Source organism: Leptopilina boulardi, unplaced genomic scaffold (genome assembly GCF_019393585.1).
Source record: "Leptopilina boulardi isolate dan_hultmark-lab unplaced genomic scaffold, ZJU_Lbou_2.1 LbouV2_302, whole genome shotgun sequence".
NCBI classification, from domain to species: Eukaryota; Metazoa; Arthropoda; class Insecta; order Hymenoptera; family Figitidae; genus Leptopilina; species Leptopilina boulardi.
Window position 1 is genome coordinate 2,393,346 of NW_026137866.1, and position 18,621 is coordinate 2,411,966.

The 18,621-nt window shown below is 25.7% G+C and overlaps 2 protein-coding genes and 1 long non-coding RNA gene across 7 annotated transcripts; 2 read left to right on the top strand and 1 right to left on the bottom strand.

Annotated features, from left to right (window-relative positions):
- Positions 1-74: 74 nt before the first annotated feature.
- LOC127282675 (rho guanine nucleotide exchange factor 28) lies at positions 75-15,540 on the bottom strand. Of its 5 annotated transcripts, XM_051307073.1 has the most exons (19): positions 15,115-15,540; positions 14,917-15,010; positions 13,696-13,986; positions 12,740-13,125; positions 12,441-12,590; positions 12,144-12,331; positions 11,420-11,518; positions 10,128-10,274; positions 8,248-8,323; positions 8,041-8,173; positions 7,752-7,944; positions 4,026-4,082; positions 3,398-3,950; positions 3,087-3,316; positions 2,461-3,005; positions 2,197-2,396; positions 1,957-2,136; positions 1,170-1,879; positions 75-1,026 (listed from the first exon to the last, which is right to left on the bottom strand). In XM_051307073.1, exons 2-19 carry the CDS (start codon positions 14,954-14,956, stop codon positions 1,023-1,025), a joined length of 4,182 nt encoding a protein of 1,393 aa, XP_051163030.1. In that variant the 5' UTR covers positions 14,957-15,010; positions 15,115-15,540; the 3' UTR covers positions 75-1,022. The 5 variants fall into 5 exon arrangements, with proteins under 5 accessions (XP_051163030.1, XP_051163029.1, XP_051163032.1 ...); XM_051307072.1 differs by having other exon boundaries at positions 14,917-15,540; XM_051307075.1 differs by lacking the exon at positions 10,128-10,274 and having other exon boundaries at positions 14,917-15,540.
- On the top strand, positions 13,489-14,070 carry LOC127282676 (uncharacterized). The gene is made up of 2 exons (XR_007843234.1): positions 13,489-13,728; positions 13,831-14,070. It is a non-coding gene; the product is annotated as an uncharacterized LOC127282676 (long non-coding RNA).
- A 428-nt stretch (positions 15,541-15,968) lies between the features above and the next one.
- Positions 15,969-18,621, top strand: LOC127282677 (integrin-linked protein kinase homolog pat-4). The gene is made up of 7 exons (XM_051307077.1): positions 15,969-16,597; positions 16,673-16,838; positions 16,945-17,137; positions 17,205-17,285; positions 17,350-17,792; positions 17,872-18,102; positions 18,167-18,621. The coding sequence occupies exons 1-7, from the start codon at positions 16,509-16,511 to the stop codon at positions 18,311-18,313; spliced, it is 1,350 nt and encodes a 449-aa protein (XP_051163034.1). The 5' UTR covers positions 15,969-16,508; the 3' UTR covers positions 18,314-18,621.

Consider the following 18,621-nt stretch of genomic DNA (forward strand, 5'->3'; position numbering starts at 1 on the left):
TAGTTGGATAGAAAATTGTCCATGGAACAGAACATTTATATAATTATAAAGAAACAGTAACACGTTAGGTAGTGTTATTCATTTTTTTTTTTTTTATAGAATTTTCCATGGTGGATATCCAATTTATATCCTTTTCTCATTATTATTGTAATCTATTTTGCTTAAAAGCTTCATAAAGTACAAAAGAAAATTAAAAATGGAATGTTACAATTAGTGGGACACATTTTTGATGGTAGGCCATAAATTTTTTTTTTTTTTATAAACAATTTCTAAATAGAAAAATTTTAACTAGAATCTTTTCTGGCATCAAGAGAAAAAATATTATTCAAAGCGATGATTATGACCAAAAAAAATTTCAAATAATGTCCCACTTATTTAAGACATTCCTCAAATTAATAAAGAAATTATATAAATTATGTTTTAAGTCTTCTATCTAAAAATACAAATAATGTGATTTCAGAGGTCCAACTTTATAAAAGTGAAACTTATATTTGCATTTTTAGAGTAGTCAATTAAAAATATTTAAAATGCGTAATTTATAACAGAAAAATTAGAAATCTACAATTACACTGAAACTTCTTGCAAATTTCATGATAATTACACGATTGCTTTCGTCATTTTGCTAGTCCGAATTTCTAAAATTTGCAAAGAATCTTCAGCATTATAATTCCTAATAGAATCGCGTTTTACATTAAATAATTTTAAATAATTTTTCTCTTTTTCGTTTCTTTAAACCACTAATTTAGGTTATATATATTTTTTTTAGTTTCTTTCTCTTATATATGTTTAATCCATCAACATTGTAAATTTTTTTTTATTATTATTAAGAATCGTTTTGCAGCGAAGAGAGAAATATTCTAATATTAAATTTTAAAGTGACGAGATAATTTTGATTACTATACTAAATTTGCAATTTTCAATTACTTTTCAATTTTTGTAAATTTCATTTTTTTCAAATAAATTATGTAAGGTTGTCCCTCTTTTATTCTTTTCAGTTCTTCCAATTTTTCATCTACGAAACTTTACCTATAAAATCAAAAAATATTTACAATATAGAAATAAACTTTACTTTCCCATTAAAAATTTCAAACTGATTCTGAAATGATTTCGAATTAAATTTTATAAATTAAAAATAAAATTCCTCATGAATATTTTAATTGGAAAATTACCTGGTATTGTTATTGTTGCTTCCACTGGCGAGCTTAAGTGGCAGTTGTTGTTTAACAGGTGGCAGACTTTTTTGTACCTTTGTCTGATTTGTTGCACTCACCAAATTCAATGGAATTCTTCTATCGTCTGTTTGCGATGGCTTTCTGCATTGCACCTGATCTCCTTGTATTGGATGTGAAACATGTACGGGAGCAGAACCTGCCGCCGATGGTGTAACCAATGAAACACCTTGTCTTTCAAGTGCTTCAAGACGTCTATACAATTGATCACGTTGTTGTGTAACGTCACGTTGTTCATCAACCAATTGTGCTCGTAATCTTGTTAATTCTGCACGTTCTTCATCTAGCATTCTTTTTTCTTGTTGCGTCGCTGTGCGGAACATCGATTTCTCTTGACTCAATTGATCTTGTAAATTTCGCAACTCCTCAAGTTGTCTATTTGGATTCGGTCTACTATTTGATGGTTTATTTACACCTCCATATGCAGCTAATTGAGCGTGTAAACTTTCAATTGTTGTCATTTGATTGCTAATAATGCAAAGAAGTGTATAAACATAATGCGATAATTGAACGGCTATTTCTTGTTGAACTTTATTTCCTTCTGTTTCATCGGTTCCTTTTATATCAACTTTTTTCGGTAATAATTCATTTTCCTTTGAGGGCATAAGAACTGATTGTAATGTTGCCGTATCTCTCCATGGTGAGCGATCCTAAATTAAAAACAAAACGAAAAATTAAATTAGTTAAAGATTAATAGTTAAAGAATAATAATTTTTAATTTATAAACCTTATTGTGATCAAAGCCAGCAAAAGTTTCAGCTCTTCGTGGTACACATAATGAAGGTGGAACATAAGCCTCGCTATGACGTTCTCCAGCAGAGCTTAGACTTCTTGAAAGTGTTGCTCCACCTGCTGCGAACGATAAAGAACTAGCAAGTCGTGTTGCTTCCTGTACTGCTATCACGACCTAAAAAAAATGTTTTTCATTTTTCCATTAAATTACATCTATTAAAAAAATTAAATTTACTTCTTTCCAAAGATGAATTGAATTAACTTCTTCATTGCGAACAAATCTTGTATAATCTGGAATTTCTTTATATTTTTCCATTTTACTTCCATCGAAATTATTTCCACTATAAACATTTGTAGTATGCAATAATTGCATTTGAAGTCCCATTTTTTCTTCTAATAATAAAGCTTGTTCTGTATCCTTCTTTCGTAATTCATCTAAACAGAATTATTTATTTTAATTTTCATAATCATTATTGAAAAAAAATATATAAACACTTACCAATAATTTTTTTAATATCAGATTCCACATTTTTAGTAAATCGTCTTTCCTCAAATGGTAATAGTGATATTGAAGAAGAACGTACAATTTTCATTTCATTACAATTATAATTTTCAACTAAAATATCTGTTCTATTATCTTGATCTTGAGGACATGTTTCCACAGCAGCTCTAATTGCTTGTATCCAAACTTGTTTATCCTTTGGCTTTTGTACTTTTAATTCAAACATTTCAGGTTCTGATGGATTGCTACTTATAAGATAAATTCCTCTTGAATCTTGTCCAGCTTTTTCGCGAACAAGTAATCTTTGTAATGAAACAACACCTGCTTTATTATCAGGTACAAAAAATGCATATTTTTGATCTCTTGTTTCAGCTAAGAAAAATAGAACATCAGAAAGTACGACAACAACAACTTGAGCCATTTTTCCTCTTCCCTGCATTAAATATGATGTACCTTCAAATTTTAAATTTCGATTTGATGACAATATATCAGATTTTTTAAATTTATGCTCACGATAAACGGCATATGATTTGGCATCAATCCTGTAAAAGTTTAAAAAAAAAAATAAATATTTTTTCATTTTTCATTTGGAAAATTATTGAGAAATAAAATAATTTATGTACCTATTATAAATTTCTAATTTTCTATCCTCACGTTCCTTATTAGCGACACAGGCATCTACATCAGCTAATATTTCTTTAACTAAACTCAAGGCTTTCTTTAAATTATCTACTTCTTCTTGAGAAACACCAGTCTTAATTAAAGGTTCAACTAGTAATGGATATTTTGTAAGTCGTTGTGTTACAAAAAGAATACATTCAGGAATGCCTTTTTTCTTAAGTAAAGGATTAGTCTGAAAAAAGGTGTAATATTAATTAATAAAAATACTTTTTTTCGACTAAAAATAAAAGGAATGGTAAAATTAATTTTTTACCTGACAATGACGAACAAATCGAGCAAAACGTGTATCCTCCCTCAGATAATATTTGTAGGCTTCAACAGCATCTCTGTGACGACTGCAGAAATCTCCATAAGCATTTTTCATACGAACAGCATTTTCACCGGAAAATTGTTCAATGAGAATATCAGCAATTGTTGATACAACAACATTAATATTTTGTCGTCTACGTAATTTCATCAAAAAACGTATATGAATATCAATGAGATCACGTAATCTTGGAAACATGCGATCAATAGCTGGTGTTGTCATTTGAAAATGATGACGAAGACCATCGACAAATATTTTATCCATTGCAAGAAGCACCAAACAATGATGTTTTTCAGTAAGTACAAATTCATATAAATGCTCTTGTCTTTTCACTTCACGTTCTGAATTACCACTTTGTCGTAATGTTATATGTCGTCCTACAGCTGCACTCCATGAATCTGGTTCCTCTTTACCTAAACCTAATTCAGGATCAAAATCTTCCAAACTATCAGCTGAAAATTGATGTGCATCATCACCAAAATCAAATTCTTCGTAGGCACTGTAAATAATAATAAATAATTTATAATTTTGCATAAAATTTTCATATTCAAAAAAAAATGTAAATTAAACTCACCTGGAACTATCACGATGAGCAGCATTATCACCATCCTTTTCTTCATTAATAGTTTGGCTAAAAAAAAAAATATATAAAATTTTTAATACGATGAATATGAAACATAAAATTGATTTAATTGAGTTTTCACAAAAGGTCAAGATTTTACATTTTAGAACAAATATTTACAATTTATAACATTAAGACTCGAGGATACAATGTTATTTGGAATTTTATTGGTGAAACTTACTGCGAGGATTCAGGCCTCGGTGTATTCAGACAAGTACCTCTTTTTAAACTTTTAAAATGATAAATATATTCATTGAAAATTATAGGCATTAATTAAAAAAATTATTTTTGTATTTTAATTATATATAAATTGTTTTATATTATTTTTATATTTTTTTATATTTTTTTTATATATATTTTTCTACAGAACATAAATTTTATTGTAAAATTATCTCTATTATAAATTAATTAAATATTTTACTTGGCTGAATATTAAACAATAAAATTTGAATAAATTTCTTTTTTTTATGGTAATTATTTGTCTTTTTTATTAGTTATAATTAAATAATTATATAAAATATCATAAAAAAATAAAATAATTTTTATTTTATTCAAAAGTTTGATTTTTGAAAAAGCCACACTATAAAATTCAATGAAAATATTAACATTTAAAGGAAGCTACTAACTACACATTAAGAGAAATAATTTAAAACTAAATAGAATTTTTGATATTTAAAATTCAGTTTATGGAATTAATTATCTAATTAATAATAATTTTTTATCTAATAAAATTGAAATGAGAATTTTTATGTTGATACATTACATTATAAAAATTTCTGTTATTATATTTTTATTTAAAAAATAAACAGAAATATATAATAAAAGTAATCAGAATAATAATAAATAGAATAATGTAAATTGAAACATTACTTACTTAAACCATTAATTAAAATCGCAAGAATACAATACAATTTTGATTAATGTGTATTCATGCAAACATCAAAAAGCCTATTTTAACTAAAAAGTGTACGGAAAAAAAAATTATAATGTAATTTTTACTATTTACAAAATAAAACCTGGAATTTTGGTCCGAAAATAGAAAAAAAAATTACTCCTGAAATAGTAAAGTTCAAAAATAAAATTTGCCAGAAATTCCGGTTTAGGATTTATTTTGAAAAGTAGTAGAAACTATTTTAATTTTTGTTATCCATTTTTTTCCGTTTTTTTAAAATTAAATTTGTATAAAATATTTTGTATATAAACTTCGTAATATTAAAATCACTTTTATTTTATTTCCACCAGATAATATATCCACCTGAATAAAAATGCCTAATAGAAATTAATAGAAAATCACTAAATCCTAATGTGATAAATGAGATTTCAATAAAAAGGATCAGGCTTCTAATTGGATTCCATTTTTATTTATGAAATCTATAATCCTTATGATTAGGTTTCAAATAGGATTTACATTCAAAAAAAATTTTGGCGATTTTCTAATAGGCTCTATTGTGATTCTAATGGGATGTTTGCAAATAATTTGCAAATAATTTTTTTTTATTGTGATTTATTAGGATTCTATTCAATAAAAATAAATACTAAATCAGAAATACATTATCCATAATCTATTCTATTAAAATTGTAGCTTTTAGGTTTTTTTTTAGGCTAAAACTGTGAGTGAAAACGATATAAGAAAAAATTTTCAACTGACTTCCGTTACGAATATTTCATGAATTATTGTCGAATATTTTGCCTTAATATCTAATCTTTTTCTTGAATTCTAATTCTTTATTTCTCGTTCGAATTTGGAATTATTTTATTATATAAATCGCTCTCATTTATTGATATAAATATAAAAAAAAACATACATGCACAAAATGTCAAAACATTTTGAAAGAAAAAAAAATTGGAATATTTGAAAAATTCGAAAACACAAAAAATTCATAACAAAGCGAAATTAAATTTCAAAATACAGTGTTGTATATACATCAAATCTGAAAGGTCATATATAGATTAATTAAATTGAGACAAGTTGTACATTGGCCTTTTTTTTCTTCCTCAGGACTAATATTTTTTTCAACCTAAACTTGTATGTGAATTTAATTAGCAAACGTTTTCTAGGATTTTCGTTTCAGCGTCGTTATCGAATGTTGAATACAATTGGAATTGCATGAAGCATTTTATCAAGAGATTGAGATTTTGAAAATAAATAATTGCATTCTTTCTAAAAAAAAAAAAAAAATACAAAATTTTAGATCAATCTTCGTAAACGCAACTCTTCAAGACATATAGAACCAAACTGAAATCGTGTGTTTTAGGCTTGCTTGCAGTTTCTTTTTTAGAGAAAAAAAAATATATGACACCTAATATACAATTCTACATAGTACACACATATATAGTATTTGAAAAAGATAACTATTCTAAATTTTAATTTTTAATAATCTGTCTTATACAGCAATTATCGTAATATTTTATTTAAAAGTTTCTGAAATCAATTTCAATGAATTGAAAAAAAAGTGTTTCTATTTTAATTTAATAGAATTGTTATTTCGGAAAATTCGAAGTATAGTAGATTGAAAAATGTTATATTTGGTGCTTTAATGATTGAATTTAGTTTTAATAAAGTATTCGTTATTTCTAATAAATTTATTATTTTGAAATCACTATTATTTTGTAGGCACCGATTTTTTTTTAAATCTCTGCATTCAAGAATTTATTAAAAACACGTTCAATCATTTTGGGTCTAAAGGTATAATAGAGTAAAATGTAAAATATTAAATACGTAAGGAAGGTAATAAACATTTGAAGAAAATAAAAAGCAATTTTTGGTTGTTTTTTTTTATGATTTCAGCTATTAATTCGATACTAATAGCGAAATAAAAAATTAAACAATAAAGAAATGTCTTGACAGAAGAGAGGCACATCACATCAGAGACTTACTTGACTCCTAGCTTGGTGGCAACACGCCGCCAAGGACTGTAGCTTGAAACTGCTTTCTTGCTGATAATTTTCCATTTTATTGACGAACAATCAATGTTGTTGTTGCACAAGGAATGCAAGAGGGAAGGAAAAAGCAGAAACTAAATTAGCGCAATTTTATTTTTATCAAAGGAAACCGATAGTAGTCCTGATATTTATATATTATATTTTGAAATTAATTTGGATTCCTCTAATTTTCTTTTTAATTCACGGGATATTTATATATTCGTATGAGCGCAGATATAACGGAAGAAGCTACATGAAAATAATTCTAATTATGTGTAGCAAATACTGACAATTTTCCAAAATAAAATTCTTTCCTTGTGCGCAATTCTGCTAATCAGAATTTTCCAAAAAAAAAAAACAATGACCTTTATATGTGTAGCATTTTCTAAAAAAAAAAAATATTATAAGCGCCATTGATAAAAAATTTGCTATAACAAAAGGCAGATGTTAAAAATGCCAAGGCTCATTGCTCTAACAATGTCAAGGTAATTTACAATTTTACTTGTAAATAAAAAGCTTTTTAAATCAGCCAAAGACTCGGAGAAATGCTTTTTCTCTTTCTCTGCTTCTTTGTACTTTGCAATTTTCTATTACCCATATTATTGTCAGTCATTGAAAAAAAAAAAAAATAAATACATATTCAAATAAATTTCACTCCGAGCTTTAGTCTGAATATGCTAACAGCGTGCGATTTTGTAAACCATATAAAAACAAAGAATCAATGCAATTAGTTGTAAATAAAATAATTTTAATTACCTTCCGCTTCCAATTGATGATGATAGTGGCAAAGACACTGTAGAAACACGTTTTGTTATATTATTATTTGTAATTGAAGATACGCTTGACAACGATTTTGTGACACCTTTTCCAGGCTGATGTTTTGATTTAATGCAATCCAATTGTAATTGATCTTTACAAGTCTGATTTTGATGAACCATTGATCCACAATCTTTAATACATTATTAATATTAATTTAATTATTATTATTATTTAATTTATAAAATAAAAAAAATTATTTTATTTATATTTATAAAATAATAATTACTTTCACATTGTAGAATGAATTTACTTGAAAGAAGCTTCATGCAGGAATCGCAAACTGTATTTGCCTGAGAGCCTGCAATTAAAGTCATCCATTGATGATTATGTTGCAAAGTGGATTTCTTTACATTTTTATCCTGTAATGAAAAATAAAAATTCTCAGTTAAATTATTTTTTTAAAAATTATATAAAAAAATTGTTTATTATTTACCTTTTTCTTACGAAAGAATAGTGAACCACGTTTTCTTCTAGTTTTTTCAGAATGCTGATCATCATAAGCTGTTCCACTGAAATAAAAAATTATTACTTTAATTTTTTTTGTGAGGCAAATTATTTCCCAAAAATATTATTTCCGCTAATTGTCAATTTATCTAATGATAAAATAATTAATATTTAAATAATTTATTTTATTTTACACTTGATTTAATTTTATTATCATAAAAAATTCTCCAATAAAAATTATTAAAGAAATAAAAATGCGGAAATTGTTTTATTCCCATTGAAATGGAGTATAAAAATACGAAACAATATAAATTATAGAGAAGTTTAGAAAATTTTTTATACAAACCATTGTCCATTAAAAATATTATGATCGTGTGGATTGACGTTGAAAAAAAAAAAGATTTCTGTCAAGCAACGATAAACTTGCAGATAGCACAATATTTTTTATGAAAAATTTGCTTTTATAAACTAGCTACAAAGAAAAAAAAAAAGTAAAGCATGCTTTCAAAATGTTACAAAATCTTTACATATTTCTTGAAAAATGGCAAGCTATCTTCTGGCATTTTTAATCGTAATTTTTAAATTTTTTAAATAACCAGAGGACATTCTCTATTGTATATTCCATTTTTGACAATAAAAATGTTTATCCATAAAAAGAAAAATAAAAAAAAAACTTTTTCCAAAATTGGAAATAAATTGATAAAAATTAATTTCAAAAGTGTTTAATTTGTTGAAATTAAATTTATTTAATTTAATTTAATAAATGAATTTAATTTAATTTGTTTAAATTAATTACAAATTATATTGAAATAAATAAAAAAAGGACTCAATTTTCTTCAAAAATTTAGAAAACTAAAAAATGATTAAATATCTTCAAAAATATCCAGATTCCCTTAGAAGCACTCAAATTTTTTCAAAAGATGCACTTATTTAAATACTAGCTGGAAAATATATGAAATTTTATAAAGCAGGTATGAGTAAACTTAAATAGCATGGAATTTTAAAAGCAGGTACTGAAAATCTGGAAATAGCATGGAATTAGAAAAAAAAATTCTAGAATTTTCACTTATAGTTTACAAGTTGAAATAATAAAACACAGAAAAAATAGAGGAAAAACATGAACACAACAGACAATGAGAATTTTCTGTTAAATGATAATAATTTCAACTTTCATATTAAAAATCTCTTTTTTAATAATTAAAATTTATTTTCAACCTAAATTTGAAATCACAGTTACTTTTGATTAATTCAACAGTGCTGATTCAACTTTTCAATTATTATAAATAATTATTTTTACTAATATTCATCAAAAATTACTAATTACTATTAATTCATTTGGAACGAAATTGGCTAACTTAAAAATAATGGTCCCTGCTACATTTTTTTTTTTTTGTTGAAACTATGTTACTTCACAAAAAATATAGTTTTCCACAATCTTTCGAGAATCATTTTTAAATTGAAGAATTTCCAAAGTAGAAGGGGCAAAGGCAATATTTTGTTAGTATTAATTTTGCTGTCTAAGCCTAATTTGGTTAAAGAAATAGTTGAAATCTTTGGAAGATTTTTTTGATCCTGCGAACCTAATCAAAAATTTTTTTTTTTTTGCCTAAAAAGAAAAACCAGTTGATTGGAATACATTTGAATTTTCAAACAAAAGTCTAGCTAATATTCGTACTAAGTGATAGACACTCAATAAGAAACTGAATTTTTTGTTTAATTTTTTTTTTTTAACAAAATAAATTATGCTATCATTAAGGATAAGCAGTTAGTGTCGAAAATCCCTTACTCTAAATTATTGTATATTACAATAGAGAATGTCTTCTTATAGATTGTTAAGATTTTTACCGTTTTCAAGCATAATTTACTCACTCAGTTGAGAGTTCATCAAGAGATGTTTGGACATTTCGCACACCTCCTCCTATTAAATCTTCATGGGATTCATGTCTACGGGGAATGTGAAGATCTTCAGTTTCAGTTTCACTGCCGCTACCTTTCTCATGTCTCTCATGCCGATTGCTGTCGTGCAAAATAGTAGCAAACAATCAAATGCAAAAATAAAATAACAACTCATCTCATAAAATATTTAATATTCAATTAGAAAAAGTATTAAAAAAATTAAAAAATAATTAATAAAAAAATTGTTTCCTTTTTATAGTATATAATTTTTAGTCATCAAAGGAACGTTATTGATTTTTAATAATTCTTGCATATAACTTGTTTCTAATCAAAATTGTCAAGAGCTGCTATCACCAAGGGAAATATCTTCTATAAATTATCATCATCCTACGTTTTTCTAAATTTTTTTCAAATCCTACTTTTTTTTTGGAAAATAATATCTGATAATTTAATCTTTGTACCTTCGGATCTAAATAACAACGTTGAATTGAACGATTCAAACCTTAAATCGACTTCGGATTTCGAAATTAACTCCCTCTCTTCTAATGAGAAAAAAAAACGCTTTTAGAAATGTAAAATAGTTAAAAATTTTAACATTCAGATAATAATAATAATTCAAAGGAACAAAATTCTAGTCTCACTAGAAAGCTATAAAATTACTATTAATGATACTTTCAAACAAAAATTTAAACATACGCGAAAAAGATGAAAATTATCAATAAATCTAAAGAGAAATAAAGTTGATATTTTAATGATAATTGAGAAATGAAAGCAATACTAAGTTGAAGAATATTTAAATACTAAAAACAATTCTTAAAATATTATCAAAATATTAACACTGAAATCTTGACTATAGAGAATGCTTACTCAGGCACACAGTATCTCTCTACAAAAGGACAAATAACCTTAACGTCGAATAAGAAACAAACAGCGAAGAACGAGGCATTCTTTTATATAAATATAAATAATTTTCAATGATCCACTAAATTCGGGACTTTTTTTAATTGTTAAAAAAATTCACTTAACCAAAATATAAACCTCAGAATTTATAGTCAAAATCTTTTATTTTTTTGCAATTAGCATAAATCCCAAATTAATGTTCAATGAAAATTATCAATTTCAATGAAATGATGAAACTAAAATTTGTTTCTTTTTTCTTCTAAGAAGAATAAAAGAAAATTAGTAACAATTGAAAAAATCATTTGAACTAATTTTTGATAATTATTAAATGTAAAAAAAATACATTGAAAATAATTAACACGAACCGTTCAATAGTAGCACTACTGCGTCGAAGAAATAGATTTGGCTTGGTGCACAAGAACTCCTTCCTTACATCGAACACTGCCCCATCACCATGAGATTCTCTAAAACCAAATTCTTTATAATCAAGATTTTAGAATAATAAAAAAAAATCTACGAAAACAATCCAGAAAAAAAACTAAACGAAAATCTAACTTTCTACACAATAACTAAAATGATGTAAACAAATTTTTAACAGGACCACCAAAAATTTCCTCAAGTAAAATCAATTCCTTGTTTTCGTATTGAAAATCGATTTTAGATCCTCCTAAATTTTTATCAATTGAAAATCTAACTACTCAGTCATAAGGAACAAAGTTTTATAGAAATAAAATCGAAATTTTTCTACATCTAAATAAAAGTATAACTATAACCAAAGCAAGGATTTGTTTGAAAATCTGTTAATAGAAATTTAGATGATAAATTAAAAATTAGAAAGACATGTTATTTTAAAGAATGAGTAAAGCATTCTACTCTAAGATAAAAAATGACGAAATTAAAGAAGAAGATTAAAAATCCACGCATTTCAGACATTTTTCACATTATGTTCCAGTGATGGCGTATGTCAAATTTAAAATATTTTTAACATTCAAAAAAAAAAAATATTTTTACCGCATATTTATATAAAACAAAGAAAAGCACTTTGAATCTAAATTAACATACATATTATTGATTTTTTTAATAACTTACGTATTAATTGACGAAGCTGTTAATGTTCCAGAATCAGTCGGATGAATTGGACCTGGTGGTGTGACAATTGAAGGTGTTGAAACTGACTTTTGAAGAGTAAGTCGCGATCCAACTACTCCTGGTATTAATGAAATTCTATCAGGTAATTCTTGATTTTCACCTTTTGATGTTCTTTTACTAAAACCACTCTGCAAAATAAAAATATTTTTTTCATTTAAAAATAAAAATACATACAAATTTTATTAAAAAATCAAAGTTGAATTATTTTTAATTTTTTAATAAATAATAATAATTTACCTGAATAAAATCGGCCTCATTCAGTGAGTGAGTACTTGCTGGAGATCTAGAGGGACGTTCCTTGTCGCAAGTAGATTGTTTTCGAGGCTTAGCACCCAATACTAAATCAATTTCACCATCGAGACTATTTAAACTTATACTGCGTTGTTTCTGAAAGATTTTCTTTAATAAAAAAAACTGCAATAATATTAAATTATCAAAAATTAGTTTTCAATGTGCAATGTTTCTCTTCAGACATTACTGTTTTATAAAAAAAAAAAATAATAATTTTTTGATTACCTAGATTTTTGAAAACTCACCATATTCTGTGCTTGAAGAAAATTCTGTGCAGAGCGTCTACGATAACTTTGTTTTGTAGTTTCTAAATCAGTCCAACTTCTTCGTCTATCTATACATTGATTTATTTGAGCATTATTAGGGCCTGAACCTGAAAAATAAGTTGGTGAACTGTTATTAGAACAATTTGTAAGAAGATCTGGTTCAGATCCACAATCTTGATGTTGAAGTCTTGCTGCTGGATCTAGTGACATTAAATTTTGAAGAGAAGGACAAGACCAACTGAGTCTTTGTATTTGCTCATCATGCAAAAAACGATTATTATATCCCAATGAGCCCAAAACAGGATCTTGCATTCGTATACGCTGAACACTGTCATAGATTTCATGAAGATGTTGTAAATTTTCTTCTACAACAAAAAAAAATATATATTTTTACTTAAATCACGAATTATTATAAAAAGGTTCTCTATAAATTTTTTAATTTTAAAATTCCATCATTTCTAGACTCTAAGTAAATTTGGTCACAAAAATCCGCTTAAAAGAAAATTTGCTGAAATGTAAATTCTGTTAAATAACAGGTTGAAAAAATAAGAATTTTCTTCATTCAAGATAAAAATACCAAAAAAAAAATCCGTCATGTTTGAGCAATTTTAACATCAGATTTGCTTCCAGGACAAAAAATTTATAAGATTAGATTAGATTAGATGTTCAAAGAAGTCGATCTGATAAAAATGATTTTGCTTTTTAAATCAATAAATCCGATTTTTAACTACTTTGTTTTTAATTAGTACTTAAATGGTAAATTAAAAATTACAAGCATCGGTAAATATTTATTTTTTTACAAGGAAAGTATAATTAAAAATTAACTGTTCAAAAAGTCATGTTTTTTTTGAAAATTGGTGATTTTTAAAGTCAATAATTTCGTAATAAGTTTATACTTATATGTAAAAAAAAAAAAAATTCAGAAATTTGCTTACCCAATACTGGATAATATTTGGACACAACACCAGGTGAATGAGGTGTAACACTGATGATTGGTACAAGTGGATGATGAGGTTGATTATGAATGTTAGAATCAGGAATTAATGCATGTTTATCATTCATTGTTTCAGACATCACAAGTACAGAATTATCTTTGGTATATTTGATGTCTGTATCCGTAGTCCCTTGAATATTTAAATTCATTGAATTTTCATTCATAATTGAATTATCACTGTAATCTATTACTTCGTCTTCCTCACTGTCTTCTCCGCTATTTGGAAATTCATCTGCAAAAAAACAAAATTTATTAAAATGTAAATAAATATAAAAATCAATTATCATGTTAAATAAAAAATTGTTAACGTTTCGTATTTTATGACAATTATTTCGAAATAACCAATAAGAAATTTACAAAATGAGCGAATAAATAATAAAAAAAAGCAAATGAAAAAAAAATTAAAAAAATAAAAGAATAACAATCAATTTTAACATTAATAAAAGAAAATAAAAATTTCACATAATCATAATTCTTGCAATTTTCAAAATTGATATCTTAAGATAGAGGGCATAAAAAAAGTTCTTTTACTACAGTGTAAAATTAAGTATAATTTTTTTTTAGATGCAATATTGCATACAAATAAAAAAGAAAAAAATTTTAAGTAAATATTAAAGATTCCTGAGATTTGTCCATATGTTAGCGTTATTACATTCTTGTTATAAAAAATATATACATTTTCTTTCTTTTTAAATGTTTAAAAATTAATGTTTAGAAAATTTTGTTTCTTTTAATGTTTAATTTTTTATTGTTTACAAAGTTGAGTTTATTTTATTCATTAAAAAACGGAAAAATAATATAATGTTAAAAAATTGAATTTAATAATTTTAAAATACTTTACTAATGAAAGCAATAATAAATACTTAGTTACTACTAGAAAAATAAAAAAATTAAAGAAAAAGAAATTCAATTTACAAAAAAATTTGCCTACGTTTACAGAAAATAATATTTTACAAAAATAATAATTTAAAATTTTTTCTTCAATTGTTACGACAATAGAACGTTAATTATTGTAAGTAAAACCTTTGCAATATTGTTTTAAAAAAAATCATATTATCTAGTCAAAATATAGTGAAACGGTCATTTGCCTATTTGGGAAGAATTAGGTATATATACATATATACTAAATATTTCAGTAGAGAAAAAAATATAATATACATACCAGATGAAAAGGGAGGTAGTCTTTCCTGCTGTTTCTCCATTTCAGTAATTCATATAATTCAATCGTTTCCTTTTTGTAAAATTCCTTTTCACTTCTTTTAGCAAAAAAAAAAAAAAAAAAAATTACCACAAAAATTTTATCACATGTCACTTAAAGACATTGAATTCAATTTAGGACGTCATTTTATATTTTTAATACTTAATTATGAATCCAGATGATAACAATTCATATCGTTAACATTAAATGTAAAGATCCAACCGGTTTATGTTAAAAGAAACTTGTTGACAATTTAAGCTGTATTGACAAATTGGATAACAACAAAACAATTTATAAAAATTGAATTGCAACATCACAAATATATCATTTGAATTATATTTTAAAAATCTGTCTAATTAAAAAAAACCATCAAAATCACTCAAATTCCATTAGTTTTAATTTCTTTAAATAAAGTCATAAAACACACAAAATTTCCCACAATACTTTGCCAAAACACGGCAACCATTTTACATAGAAATGTATAGAATGAAATTCTTGTTCCTTCAAAAAATTTTTTGGATACATAAAATGATACTCTGTCTTTTTCTTAACGTATTGATTAGAAAAAGTTAGACTAATAAATTGTTATATGAAAGTTAAGGGCCAACGCAAAATGATTTCGTGAAAGTCTTCTTGAACGCTATGTATTAGTTAGAAAAAGACAAATTATATTTGCTTCCTTTTCTCTTTTATGACTCACTCTCACAAAATTATTGTGTATCAGCCTTTAATGAATGGGACTAAACAGGGTTGAGTCGGCTTTTTTGTCCAAATCTTACGGATGTTACGTAACACAAATTGATTTGAAATGGGAAAATTTAAAATAAAATTTAAAATAATTACAATATTGAAATAATAAAAATATTATTATTAAAACTTAAATAAATTGTTGGACTACTTTTTATAATAAAGTATTTTAAATAAAAGAGGCCTTTTTCTACCAATGAGAGAGTGCAAGGCGCAGTTGCATTTGGTGGTCATTGTCAAGTTGGCAACTCTGTTTGTTATAGGTTATGCTGTCAAATGTCAAATAATAAATAAACAAACAATGTTTAATTTGTTTATTTATTAGGTAATATTTACGTGAATTTTGACAACAAACGTGTATATTTAATATTTGGTAGAATTTAAAAATTTATTTTATTTATATAAACATTAAACATTAAACTGTCATATTAAAATATGACAGATTTTGAAATATAAATATACTTTGAAAGCAAAATAAATTGTTTTTACATAATTAAAAACGTGTATACTTATAAGGCTCGCGGATTACAAACTGTTTTATGAAAGTATATATATGTATGACAATATGCATGTATATGTGTGTTATTATGGCGCAATGTGTTAAAGGGAGGCTCCCATTGCTCCCACACATATTACACAATCCGTAGAATTAATTTTAAAACAAATGTAACATATATCTAAAAGTAAATCTGAGAAACGGGAATAAATTTTACTGTGAGTGATTGTTTAAATTATTGATTGTGCTAAAGTGTATATTGGAGACAAAGGTGTTTTTTTTTATTTATAACCTTCGTCTCAATTTCATCAAAATGGAAGATATATTTCAATGGTGTCGAGAGGGAAATGCAATGCAAATTCGTGTTTGGTTAGATGATACTGAACATGATATGAATCAAGGGTAATTTTAATTCAGTAATTTGTTTTTCTTTTTTTAAATTTATTTAAAAAAAAAAAATTAAATATTTTGATTTAGAGATGATCATGGATTTAGTCCTCTTCATTGGTGTAGTAAAGAAGGTCACGCAAAGCTGGCAGAATTACTTGTTTGTCGAGGAGCGCGTATTAATGCTACAAATAGAGGAGATGATACACCATTACATCTTGCATCAGCGCATGGACACAGAGATATTGTACAATTGGTAAGGGGTTTATTTTAAAATAATTTTAATTGTATTTTATAATTTTTTGAAAAATTTAAAGAAACAAATTTTTATAAAAAAAATTGTATATTTTTTTTATTTTCAGTTGTTAAAAAATCGGGCAGATGTTAATGTGACTAATGAACATGGTAACACAGCGTTGCATTATGCTTGCTTTTGGGGAGATCAGGGAATTGCAGAAGAATTGGTAGCAGCTGGAGCTTTAGTTTCAATTGCCAATAAAGATGGTGATACACCTTTGGATAAGGCAAGAGGTCCCATGGCCAAAAGATTACATGGTAAATATGAAATATATTTTTCATTTCTTTTCTTCGTTTAAAATTAATTTTTTCCTTTATTTTTTAGATTTAGCTGTTGAATTTGGTCAGGATTTGAAAAAAATTCAATTTAAAGATCAAAGTTGGCTTGGTCTGAAAACAAGAAGTCGTAAGTAAAATAATTTTCTAATTTAATTAAAATTTGTTTTTAAATTGTATATAATAATTTTTAGGCGATGCTACTTTATCGAGACACAAGGGAATTAGTATGTCTGATTTATCGCTTCACACGGAATTATCAAATACACCCAGCGGTGAAACATGGCGTGGTCGTTGGCAAAATAATGATATTGTTGTAAAATTTTTAAATTTACGTGAATGCTCTGCACGTATATCGAGAGATTTTAATGATGAATTTCCAAAATTGAGAATATTTTCACATCCAAATGTATTGCCGGTATTAGCATGCGTTAATCATCCACCAAGATTAGCGACAGTATCACAATATATGCCACGTGGTAGTTTACATCGTCTTTTACATGGTGGAACAGGTGTTGTTGTTGATACAGCAAGAGCATTAAGATTGGCACTTGATGTTGCACGTGCAATGGCATTTCTTCATGGTTTAGAAAGACAAAATCGATGTCGATTTTATTTGAATAGTAAACACATAATGGTAACTAAGACATTTTTTTTTTTGTAAAGATTTAATTAGTTAAAATTATTAAGTTTACTATTATTTCTTTTTTTAATAGATTGACGAAGATTTAACAGCTCGTGTAAATATGGCAGACTTTAAATTCTCTTTTCAAGAAATTGGTCGTATTTATGAACCAGCTTGGATGTCACCTGAATCATTGAGTAAAAATCCAAATGATATAAATCTTGAGGCAAGTGATATGTGGAGTTTTGCTGTATTATTATGGGAATTGGCAACAAGAGAGGTGCCATTTGCTGATCTTTCTCCAATGGAATGTGGAATGAAGGTAAAAAATGCATATTTATAATTTAATTACTAATTTACACTGAAAAAAAAAACAAATTTTCCAGATTGCACTAGAAGATTTACGTGTTAGTATTCCACCTGGAATTTCTCCTCATCTAGCAAAATTGATAAGAATTTGTATGAATGAAGATCCAGGTAAACGACCATCATTCGATATGGTTGTACCAATTCTTGATAAAATGAAACGTTAAAGATAAATTTCTCCCCTGGGAGCAGTTTTCATATAATAATATTATTATTGTGGTGCTTTAATTCTACAAATACCGTCAAGTGCCTCGGAAGCTGCGCACAAGTACTTTTTTTTAATAATAATATATAATATTAGTTTTATAATATATTAAAAGTGTAACATAATTTTATATAGATTATATATATTTTAGTTACTAAGTTTTAAACTTTTTATAACAATATTTAAAAAAAATATTACTAAAACCCGACTGCATTTAATAATGACTAATTATTAAATTTCATAAAATAAAAAAATGATATTAAAAGATTA